Source organism: Pleurodeles waltl, chromosome 1_2 (assembly GCF_031143425.1).
Source record: "Pleurodeles waltl isolate 20211129_DDA chromosome 1_2, aPleWal1.hap1.20221129, whole genome shotgun sequence".
NCBI classification, from domain to species: Eukaryota; Metazoa; Chordata; class Amphibia; order Caudata; family Salamandridae; genus Pleurodeles; species Pleurodeles waltl.
This window is the reverse complement of record NC_090437.1, coordinates 479,848,247-479,860,602: the sequence shown is the minus strand read 5'-3', so window position 1 is coordinate 479,860,602 and position 12,356 is coordinate 479,848,247. Positions and strand designations below refer to the sequence as shown.

General features: G+C 47.6%; 1 protein-coding gene across 4 annotated transcripts in view; it reads left to right on the top strand.

Annotated features, from left to right (window-relative positions):
- The window catches only part of SEC24B (SEC24 homolog B, COPII coat complex component), a 667,989-nt gene that overhangs the window by 103,616 nt on the left and 552,017 nt on the right, over positions 1-12,356 (top strand). For 2 of the 4 annotated variants that reach the window (XM_069241169.1, XM_069241150.1), the window contains exon 7: positions 11,965-12,149. In XM_069241169.1, coding sequence (XP_069097270.1) covers positions 11,965-12,149 — 185 coding nt within the window. The remainder of the gene's footprint in view (positions 1-11,964; positions 12,150-12,356) is intronic. The other 2 variants (XM_069241160.1, XM_069241139.1) reach the window with 1 other exon arrangement.

Here is a 12,356-nt window from a genome sequence, read left to right as displayed (position 1 = left end):
GTCTGAGGGGGCATTAGCTGCAGCCCATAGAAGTTTCATGTTTTGGGTATGGATCGTTCATTTGATACATCAGAATCTGCACTGGGAGATCGACTCATCCAAATTTTCCAAGGAGTCTCCCATTCAGCTGTTGTAGGAGGCTGGCCTTCTCTGTAGTGTGCAAAACTAGGCACACTGTGCAGGGGGTCCAGGCAACCACACGTTGGTCTACAGGGGTAAAATCTAGATCACCTAATGGTCTGATTTTTATGGTAGCTTGGTCGAAGAGTTATGCCAGTCTTGGAGAAGTGCAAAGTATTTATTGTACTCACAGTATCTATCTTGCAACTCCAAATACTTCAGATTTTTATGTAATTTGTAAGACCACGATTATCAAAATTGGTTAAGTACTTTTCGAGATATGAATTTTTGAAGTTTTAATAAAAAAGTATTTTTGTGTGTAATTATGCACCATAGGAATCAACGGAAGATCACCTTTAAAATACATATAAAATCATTCAGTTGGTTTACCAAGTTTTTCTTTTGGAGGTGTTTGAGGTCGTCGGTGGTCACACTGTGCCAGCTGGAGAAGTTTGAGCAGCTCCTGGTTTTGGCGGGCGCAGTGGTGAAAAGCCTCTGGAGCTGGTGCAGGACCACTGCGGGGGACCACTTGGAAAAGTGCTGCACAGCAATGTTTAATGATGGTACCTTGGGGTCCCTTCGGGGTGTCAAGTTTCCAAGGGGTGCAGGACCCTTATGGCACAGTAGGTTCTTCGGTGCGGGGCACAGGGTGGCCGGGTGCAGAGCGAATCTGTGAGCCAGAAGCTGTGCATATGGATGCCCTTAGGAGCAGGAGGTAAGTTTGTTCAAGGGTCAATTGCGGGACAACAGGGTCACTCTGGCGTGAAGTCGAGGGTGCTCCTGAAAGCCCATCAACTGCGACTTCCTCCTCCTTTTTCAGTCCCGGGCGGGCTGGTTCTTTTGGTGTCTGACATTGACTAACCCAGACCCAGGGTATTGGCATGGTTTGGCCGCTGGAGGATGCAGTGCCACCAAACTTGGCACACTGGCAGGGTTTGTCCTCGTGGTCGTCGGTGTTTAGTTTGGTCTAGCTGCAGCATCTGGTTCGGGAGTTAGCGGATGTTCAGTGAAGTGACCCTCACTGGCTTGCTGGTTTCTTGCTGTTTTCGGAGCGGTACCGCCACTGTTGAGGGAGTTTTATGGCAATATTTTAAGCCTGGAGGTCCTCTGGGGTTCGTTAGAGTTTTTCCAGTTGTCCAGAAGCTCCTCAGCGCAGATTGTCTGGTCCTGGGTGCAGCAGGCAGGGTTTGGCGCCTTTTCTTTGTTGCAGCAGGTCCACAGTTCTCGTGCCTTGGATCTTCTTGGTGCTGGTCATTTTTGTCCGTCGAATCTGAATTCCTGTTCTAGGAATGCCCACTAAATACTGTATTTAGTGAGCGCTTTAGGGGAAACCTAGTAGTGACCAATGGGTCACCTTAGGGTACTTCTTGTGGGGAGGGGTCGCTTCTCTATACCTGGTTGGCTATTTTTTCCCATCCAAGATGGAGGAAAGTGAAATGGAGTGTCCACCTCTCAGGCACCACCTTAGAGGTGGGGCATGCCAGGTGGGGCCACTCCTCCTACCCTTTGTGTGTTTTTCCCACCATTGCTCCTGCCAAAAGTGGGGGTTTGCAACAGGAGTGGTCATCGGCTGCTAGCAGCAGGCCTGGGGTTGAGTTTCAAAGACGGTAAGCCCTTTGAAGCTCACCCCCAGGGCAGTGCACATTCCTGTGGAAGGGAGTGTTGGCACTTCCACCCAGGAAGTGCTTTGTTCTGCAACCCAGGGAGAAGACTCTCCCACCCCAAGGTTGTAGATTGGATTTCTGGCAGTGATAGGCTGGATAGGACCAGTCAGCAACTATGCCAGGGTAGTTAGCTTTTGCAGGACGGACCTCTAAGGTGACCCCTGGATACATTTAGTAATAAATCAAATACTGGTACCATCTTGGATTTATCATTCTGAGTTGTTTGATACCAAACAACCCAGGGTTTAGAGTGGCCATCATGTAGCTGGGAAACTCGTATTGACAAGTGTCCATCACATGTATTAAAAAGGCTGCTTTGTTCACTCACTATGTCCCAGATTTGGCAAGGACACAGTGAGGGGCATATTTCTCATGCAGCCATGCCTTTACATAGAATATTGTGCACCCTGCCTTAGGGCTGGAAGGCCTGCCAGAGGGGTGTATTACCCATAGTGTATGCAGTGAATGGTGGATAGGGCACACGGGTAGTTTGCAATGTCAAGTTTGTGTTGTAGGTTTACTCCTGGGTACTCAACCTGCAGTGGTAGGAGGCTGGTTACCTAAGTACATTTTACGAGGGGCATATAATTGTAGCTAAAGGTGTATCCAGTTGTTACTCTGGCTCAGGGAACCTGATTAGCAGGGTCCCTGGGCACTACAATTCTAGACTACATCAAACACCAGGATAAAAGAGGGGGATAACCATTTAAAAAAGAGGCTCTTCCTCACAGTTGTTCATAGGCTCAGGCTATCATGGTCACAGATACCTTCTCGCTAGGAAGTGGTGCTCCTCTGGGAAACATACATGTGCAGGGCTTTTGCCTGTGTCATAAGAGAAACCTGTTTATAAATTTGCTCATCTGCCAATGGTTAGTCTTGCCCTGAAGGCCCCTCTCCCTTCCATCTCCCGCTGGCAACATCCAGATTTTTTTGAGACAACACCTCTACTATCAATTATATAAAAAACAAGGTGGTGTGAAGTTGTATACTCTTTGGTGAGAAGTGATTCTCTTGTGGCCCTGGACACAGTGACAGGAAGCCTTGCAAGTAATGACCATTTCCAAAGGCTCTCTTAATTTGAGAGTGAAGTCACATCTGTGTGTAGGATCACATGATGGAGCTACACCCCAAAGTGACAGAGGTGATCTTCTCTTGATTGTGGTTTCCATGTGTGGATATCTTCGCCAGAGCCCTTGGTCATGTGCCATACTCTGATGGCTTCAAGTGCCACTGATCTCAAGACCTGCTCGCATTGCCGCTGATCCCTCTCCTGTTCGAAATACAAAAAAAAAGTACTACCTAAGGTAGTATCTGTATTTAGGATGGACTAGTCTGTTGCCTTTCCATCTTTCTTCCCTTCTTTTTATTCCACCAAAGAGAAGGAAGAGCTGCATCGACTGGATCCCAGATGTGCAATCGCGTTTTACATCAACCAACAGGACAGAGTGGATAATCGCCTCTTTGTGGCCTTTGTCGGTGCTAAAAAGATTAAGGTGGTTGCACCATTTCGCATTGGGTCATCCTCTGTACCAAGATCACTATGCCCTGTATCAAGATCTGCTATGCCTTGGCCCAAAAGATCCACCAGATGGCATTTGTGCTCATTCCAGTGGGACTAAAGATGATTCCACTGCTCTTTCCATAGTTTTCCCACTTGCTGACATCTGCCAGACAATTACACCGTTGCGCGCGCTTGCTTTTGCGAAAAACTACTGCCTCGAGTCTCAGATACGCTGGGACAGTTACTTTGTTTGAGCTATGTTGAATGATTTGTTTGGTTAACCAGCACCACTCAGTCCCACTACCTTAGGAGGTAGTGCTTTGAAACTCAAGGTGAGGAATCTGCAGGAATATGTATCCTTCAGAAGAAAACTTTACTTATATTTCGTAAAAATATTTTTGCTGGATACATAATATTTCTGCAGATTCCTCGTTACCTTCCCTCCTCACCAGTGAGCTGGTGTTGTAATAAATACGATCCTCAGGTATGCAAACATGTTATGTGCTGTATTTGTTGCTGACGCATCTCTGTCTCTGTACCTCTCCACAAGCCTCGATGGGGTTTTGTTTGGTGTCTCATGTACTCTGTAGATGTAACCTCCGAAAGGCGTAATCGTGGTTGAAGCCATGTAAAACCAGTTGGCGGTGCCAGAGAGTCATTACTAGGGAAAAGGTTTTCCAGCCAAATGTCAAGCCTGGAAGAAGTATTCTTAAAATTAGGAATTACAGGAAAATTATGTATCCACTGGAAATGCTGTTACAGAAAGTAACTTATTGAGGTTAGAAGCTTTGGTTACTGACCATGCAGAGTAAAACGGTGACAGTCTATATTCTCTCTTTCCCAGCTACCTTTACAAAGGCTATTACAAGAGATCCAGATCTATAAAGAAAAGAATATCATATTATCTATTGATGAACTAGCACGAAGGAACTCAGCCCTATTTCCTGAGCCTCACTGACCTACATTGTAGGAAACTTTACCTGAAACTAATATTGGGAGTTTTCTGTGAGGGATTACATGAAATTGCACAAAGCACATCCCCAATAATGATTTTGAGGGTCAGGATAGGGGGGAAATTATCAACTCTCTAAAACAATAAAAAATCCCGCTAACTTGCTTTACTTTCCACTTAATAATCATGCCGATTTTCTAACCCCACTTATTTTTTCATTATCTTGATTTGGTTTGTGAGATTTTTGTATCATCCTGTTGGAACATTGCCTTACAAAATGCATCAATAACATAAAAGCTATCATTTGTCACAATAATTTAAACTTACATGTATATACATACACACACAGTTGCATTGATATAATCACAAACCCCCCCACACATTCACATAATTCTCTTACGTATCATACATTCCTACACATACATCCACCACAACATCGTGCAACAACCCCACAAGAGTTCCTGTTGACCTAACATGGATACATTTCTCTCTTTCATCCATAAAAAATTACATCATACTCAGGGGGGGCTTTGCAGACGTCAACACACTTTCAGTAGAGTCAATGCTTTATAAACACCACCTTCAGGAACTACAAAAGATCATCTTCTTTCTTGTAGCAACAGATGGGGTTTGATCTTATGTGGCCTACTGTGGTCTCTGTAGGCGGACTCTGATGCTGAACCTGTGAAGGCAAAGGGATGTCTTCTCACCACCATGATAGTGTGCCCACATGCAGCAGATTTAAGTCTTTGCCAATAAGGTCACATTCAGAGAGGTGTTCCGAGAGGTGTTCAGGCTCACTGTGACAGAAATATTAATATGTGACACCTGTATCTATAATAATGTTAGAGAAGTGAGGAGTTGGAGTTTTGTAGGATGGGATGAGGGTCATATGTTTTGTAGTTGTAGAGCTGGGGATGTATGTTTTCTCAATATTCACAATGTTGGGACTTATACTCTTAAAGTAAGGGCTTTACACATGAGTGGCATGGTTCTGCTTAGGACAAGGAAGGAGTAGTGACTCGGCTGTTGCAATGGTACAAACCCCATGTAGCCTTGTTATAGAAAACTCACCTAGTGGGAGCAGATTCAGTTTCTTTCAGCGTATAACTAGCACATGCAGGTTAGCCTTCGGTCTCCAGGGGTGGTATCATCTTGCTTGGGAAAACGACACCATTCTGATGGATACAACTACCTGTGGATTCCTCACCTCATGAATACTCCCATGGTGCCAGCATTCGACGGAAATCTTCTTACTAGTCTCTGCACGTCGACGAGGACGTCACTGTCTCGCACGCGACGCCGTCTGACGTCATACAGGCAATAAGAGGTCCTCGACGACGTGCGGACGTCAGTTCCCTTTTTTCCGTGCATTCGAAACGGTTATCTTCGAGGGAGCAACTGTTACTCTTGCGGTTACAGTGTATATCTTGCTGCGTACTCTTTCTCTGTGGAAATAATGTCGCAGAGAAAGTCTGGATTTAAGCCTTGTCGTGAGTGTGGAGGCAAGATGTCGGTGACGGATCCTCATTCCGATTGCCTTTGGTGTTTGAGCTCCGACCACGACGTCTCGACTTGTGATTCGTGTCAGCACATGAATCCGAAGGCCATTAAAGAACGCGAGGCGAAGCTGTTTATGGCCAAGTCAAAGGAGAAGCATCACAAGAAAAAGTCTTCTCCAAGACATCGGCGTCATCGAGACTCCCGGCGCCGTAGAGAATCTCGGCGTCATTCAAGGGAGGCTCGTTCCAGGTCTCCGGATCGGCGCCGGAGGACATGGGAGGTCAGCCCCACGGTGACGCCGCATCCTTCGACGCCGTTGCTCTCTCCGACGTCTCCAACTTCGCCTGGACAGGCGTCGGTGATTGAGGTATTGGAGCCTCAGGTGTTTTCTCCGGCGCAGACGCCGAGGCCGGCGTCGGGGTCGCCTCCGAGTCAGGCACCCCAGTATCCGGCTTTTCCCACCCCTGGAGCCGATAGTTCCGCATTTTTGAATGCGATGTATGCCATCTTCCAACAGATGGCTCCAGGGGGTGCTCCGGCTGGGCCTTTGGCCTTTTCTTTGGGTGATCCTGCGCCTCTTCGGCCGGCACCCTTTATGCCCTTTCTCCCGTTTGGGAACGTGGGCTCGGCGCCAGTGTCGGCGCCGGTGGCCGCTCCGATGGCTTCGGAGGGATTGGCCCCAGGGATTTCCATCCCGTCGACGTCGAGATTTCGGCCTGTGACTCCGGTGGGTCCATCCGTTTCATCTGCTCTTCAGTCGGCGCCGAAGTTACCTGTGGCGCCGGATGCGGCGTCGGTGGCTTCGGAAGATCGGCGCCGATCTCCGACTTCGGCGGAGGTGTTGTCGACTCCGCGGATTGAGCAACGACTGCATTCAAGGAGGCGTGCTCTCCGGGTACTAGAGGAGCAGGAGTACCAACGAGCCCTAGAGGAAGGAGAGCTAGAGGACTCGGGTGATGGGCTGCGTGGACTGGAGTCGGCCAGTGGGCTGGACACTTCCCCTGAGTGGGACCTTTCGTCCCCGGGGGAATATACCGAGGAAGCTGCTTCCTTTCATACAGTGGTACGGAAGGCAGCTAGTTTTTTGGACCTGCCTTTGCCAGTGGTGGAGGCGAAACAAAACCTTTTGACAGAGGTGTTGCATCCGGCCTCAGCCGCGGCGGAGCCTCTATTACCTTTTAATGACGCTCTGCTGGATCCGGTTTTAGAGGTGTGGAAGAAGCCGGCATCTTCCCCAGCAGTTCACAGAGCCGTGGCCAGGAGGTATCGGACGGCTCCAACTGATCCTGGTTTCCTATCTAGGCACCCTACGCCGGAGAGCTTGGTTGTTCGTCCAAATCAGCGCCTGGTTCTTTCCCGACGGTGCCTGGGGACAGAGACTCAAAAAAGCTAGAGGCGCAGTCGAAGAAGATTTTTTCGTCCTGCAGTCTGGCGTTAAAAGCCACTAATGCGACCTGTATCCTGGGGAGGTATATTCATGCTCTGATGGATGACATCTCCTCTTCGTTTACAGAGCTTCCCCAGGGTCTTTTGGATCTTGTCTCTGATGCCCAGGCTGCTGCGACCCAAATTATCCAGACGGGACTGGATACCACCGACTCGGTAGCCAGAGCAATGGGCACAACTGTGGTGGAAAGGAGACAGGCCTGGCTACGTAACTCGGGCTTTTCGGCAGATGTACAGTCCACATTGTTGGATCTCCCGTTTGATGGGGACAAACTGTTTGGGGCTAAGGCTGATTCGGCCTTGGAACGTTTTAAGGAGAGCAGGGCCACGGCTAAGTCGTTGGGACTCCAAGCTCCTTCTTCCACGGCCTCTTCCAGATTCTTCAGGAGGTTTCGTGGATTTGGGCGTGGCTCTTCCTCCTCTTCCTTTCGGGGAAGATATCAGCAACCTGCCTCTTCCCATCCCTATAGATCTTTTAGGGGGAGGGGTAGGGTCCGCACCAGGGGAGCCTCTCAGCAGCACTCTGCCTCTTCCTCATCCTCTGGCGGGGTGCAGCAGGGGAAGCAGCCTTAGGCTTCCACCATTTCCCACTCACTCCTCTCCTGTAGGGGGAAGATTACAGCATTTTCTCACCAAATGGGAGACTGTTACGTCGGACACTTGGGTTCTCAGTGTTGTGGGAAAAGGCTACACCCTTCCCTTTCGGGAGTTTCCGCCCCTCATCCCGCCCCGCCCTTCGTATTGTTCACAAGAACACCTCCTGTTGCTAGAACAGGAGGTAGAAGTCCTCCTTTTAAAGGGCGCGGTGGAGTTGGTCCCGGAGCAGGAAAGGGGTCAAGGAGTTTACTCAAGGTATTTCCTGATTCCCAAGAAGGATGGTCGTTTGAGACCAATTCTGGACCTGAGGATCTTGAATTGGTTCCTCAAGCAGGAAAAGTTCGAGATGCTGACCCTAGCACAGGTGCTTTTGGCGTTGAACATGGAAGACTGGATGGTGTCTGTCGACTTGCAGGATGCTTACTTTCATATCCCGATACTCAAGTCACACAGGAAGTATCTCCGGTTTGTGGTGGGATCGCAACACTACCAGTTTGCGGTCCTTCCGTTTGGTCTTACTTCAGCACCTCGAGTCTTCACGAAGGTGATGTCGGTGGTTGCGGCAGAGCTCAGAAGGAAGGGGATAGCAGTATTCCCTTACTTGGACGATTGGTTGATCAAAGCCAAGTCCCCGGAGCTTGTGTTGCGTCATCTGCAGTCAACAACCCAGTTGTTGTTCGACCTGGGCTTTTCGGTGAACGAGCCCAAATCTCACCTGGAGCCCTCTCAGCGCCTCCTGTTCATAGGGGCAGTACTGGATACGACATTGGGTCGGGCCTTTCCTCCGCCTCAGCGGATTCAAGATATTCAGGATTTGGTTCCAATGTTTCGAAATGGAGCGGTAGTTCCAGTCCTCAAGGTCCTTCGTCTGCTCGGTCTTTTTGCCTCCTGCATTCTGTTGGTCACGCATGCTCGCTGGCACATGAGGGCTCTTCAGTGGTGCCTCCGAAGGCAGTGGTCTCAACACAGAGGGGATCTAGAGGGTACTGTCAAGATCTCCAGAGATGCTGCTGTGGATTTGAAGTGGTGGATTGCAAGCAACAATCTTTCACAAGGAAAACCGTTCCAGCAGTCGCCACCAGTGGCCACAGTCATAACGGATGCTTCCACTCTAGGGTGGGGAGCTCATCTGGGGGATCTGGAGATCAAAGGTCTTTGGTCTCCAGAGGAACAGATTTTTCACATCAATCTGTTAGAGTTACGGGCTGTACGTCTGGCTCTCAAGGCCTTCCTCCCTTCCCTTCGTGGTCAGTCGGTACAGGTCCTAACGGACAATACTACCACGATGTGGTACATAAACAAGCAGGGAGGAGTGGGGTCGTACCTTCTCTGCAGAGAAGCTCTTCGACTATGGTCCTGGGCAAAGGACCATCGGATTTGCTTGATAGCAAACCATCTGGCCGGAGTCTTGAACGTGCGTGCGGACAGTCTCAGTCGCCACTTCTCGGCAGACCACGAGTGGCGTCTCCATCCAGATCAAGTCCGTTTAATCTTCCAGAAGTGGGGGTTTCCTCGGGTAGATCTGTTCGCCACTCGAGAGAACGCGCATTGTCCGTTGTTCTGCAGCCTTCAGTATCCGATGCAGGAAGCGTTGGGGGACGCGTTTCAAATGACCTGGTGCGGCCAGTTGCTTTACGCGTTTCCTCCCATACCCTTGATTCCTCGAGTATTGAGGAAGATTCGCCAAGACCGGGCTCTAGTAATCGTAATAGCTCCGGATTGGCCAAGGAGGGTGTGGTACTCCGACCTTCTCCAACTCTCAACGTGCCCGCCGCTCCGTCTCCCTTTCAGGGCAGACCTCCTCTCGCAGTCGCAGGGGCAGGTTCTACACCCCAACCTCCAGAGTCTGCACCTACATGCCTGGAGATTGAACGGGGCAACCTGAGTTCCTTCTCTCTCCCGCCTGAGGTAGTGGATGTTATATTAGCGGCCAGGCGACACTCCACTAAATCTATCTACGCTAATAGGTGGTCTAAATTTGTTGCGTGGTGTGGAGAGAGGCAGATTGATCCTTTACAAGCTCATCTATCGGACGTTTTGTCTTTTGCTCTATCTCTGGCGCAGAAAGGTTGTGCAGTGGCTACCATTAAAGGTTATTTATCGGCCTTGTCAGCCTTCATATGTCTTCCAGACCAACCATCTTTATTTAAATCCCCTATTGTTATCAGATTCTTGAAAGGTCTTCTAAATCAATATCCTCCAAAGACATTCGTTATGCCGCAATGGGATTTGTCCTTAGTCCTGACTTTCCTTATGGGGTCCCCTTTTGAACCTATGCATTCTTGCCCCTTGAGGTATTTGTTTTTAAAAACAGTCTTCCTGATAGCTATAACATCAGCAAGGAGAGTGAGTGAGTTGCAGGCCTTATCAGTAAAACCCCCTTATACAACTTTTTATGGGGATAAGGTGGTGTTGAGGACCAAGGCTGCTTTCCTCCCGAAGGTTGTTTCACCCTTCCATTTGGCTCAGGCAATTACTTTGTCCACGTTCTATCCTCCGCCTCATCCTTCCAAAGAGGAAGAAAGACTGCACCGTCTGGATCCAAAGAGAGCGTTGAGCTTCTTTATCGATAGAACAAAGGATTTCAGGCTGGAGGATCAGCTGTTTATTGGATACGTGGGCAAGAGGAGAGGAAAGGCAGTCCACAAGAGAACACTATCCAGGTGGGTTGTTCTTTGCATTAAAATATGTTACTCTTTGGCAAAGAAGGATCCTCCTGAGGGCATTAGAGCTCATTCCACCAGAGCTAAGTCGGCCACTTCGGCCTTAGCCAGAGGTGTTCCTGTGGTCGACATCTGCAAGGCCGCAACTTGGTCGTCCCTTCACACTTTTGCAAAACATTACTGTTTAGATTCTGAGGTTAGAAGGGACGGCCATTTTGCACGGTCAGTGCTGCAGGATTTCTTGGTTTGACCATTTAGGCACCCACCGCCGGGCGTGGTACTGCTTTGGGACTCTATTCATGAGGTGAGGAATCCACAGGTAGTTGTATCCATCAGAAGAACGAGTTACTTACCTTCGGTAACGACTTTTCTGGTGGATACATTAGCTACCTGTGGATTCCTCACGGTCCCACCCGCCTCCCCGTTGCCTTTATGGTCTTGCCAAGTAATCCTTGAGTGCGCTCCTCTTGATCTTTGAGGGTGCAATAGATGTATATATATAATATATTTATATATATATAGGTATATGTGTATATATCTTTATGTATATACTTGGTGTGTGTATATATTTTAAAAGAAAGAGTTTTATATATATATATATATATATATATATGTACATAAAAAAGATTTACAGTTATTCATACAATGTGGTGTATTTTTACAATATAATGGATGTTGCTTTGTTCTTTCATTGCATTGCCTGGTTGTTCTCATGCACGTAAAAAATGATTGGTACTGACGTCCGCACGTCGTCGAGGACCTCTTATTGCCTGTATGACGTCAGACGGCGTCGCGTGCGAGACAGTGACGTCCTCGTCGACGTGCAGAGACTAGTAAGAAGATTTCCGTCGAATGCTGGCGCCATGGGAGTATTCATGAGGTGAGGAATCCACAGGTAGCTAATGTATCCACCAGAAAAGTCGTTACCGAAGGTAAGTAACTCGTTCTTTTGGTTGCATAGATTATGGCATGTATATTCAGAGTTAACTATTACACCTTAAGTTAATGGGCATTGGTTAAGATGACATGAAGGAAAGAGATAAATTACTTGCTGCTAATGGTAGTTATTAATATTTGGTAGTATATCATATAACTTACTTACTGACTCCATTTACCCTGTACAAGAGAAATGTCTGGTTCCTTTTTACAGAGCTCTGTATGAAACTGTGAAGTTTGATCTAGTTTAGAGAACTGTAGTTGCTTGAAGACTGGCACCTTTAAAAAGGTCCATTTCACAATTCCATTTGCAACATCTGTGCACATTAATTTTTTTAATTATAATTATAATCTATAAAGTGTTCCATCATGGTGTCGACCTGGCGGGAATATCTAAGCAGTTAGATGTTGATAATTATAATGGGAACACCTGTTATACAGATTTACTGTACCTCTCTTATTACTGGGCAAAACATCCCAGAATGTTCTGTTCTGTGACCTAAAAACATGTTTTTATGAAGCTGTTAAATAAAGATTGATGTATTGTATTTTCTAACATTTTGTACTTTTTGTGCTTTTCAGCAGTATCCTGCAACTAACCAGTTGTCATCATCTCTAGGAGGATTGAGTCTTCAAAGTTCTCAACAGCCAGAATGCTTGCGACCAGTCAACCTTACTCAAGAGAGGAACATTCTACCGATTTCTCCTATTGAAGCTCCTGTCCCCAACTTGAATCCTGATCTTAAGAAATTAAACTGCAGCTCTCAGTAGGTACATTTTTGTAATAGTGAAGATATTACATTTTAGGGCCCTTTTCCCCCTTTTTCTCGGCCCTCCACTTAACAGATCACCCTAAAACTTTCCTTGAAGAAACTAAGCAAAAAAGAGCACTTTTTTGGTAAGGATTGGTGCAGATTCATCAAACGGCATCAGAGTGCTTAGCAAAACAAAAAATGCTTTTCCTATGGGAGCAC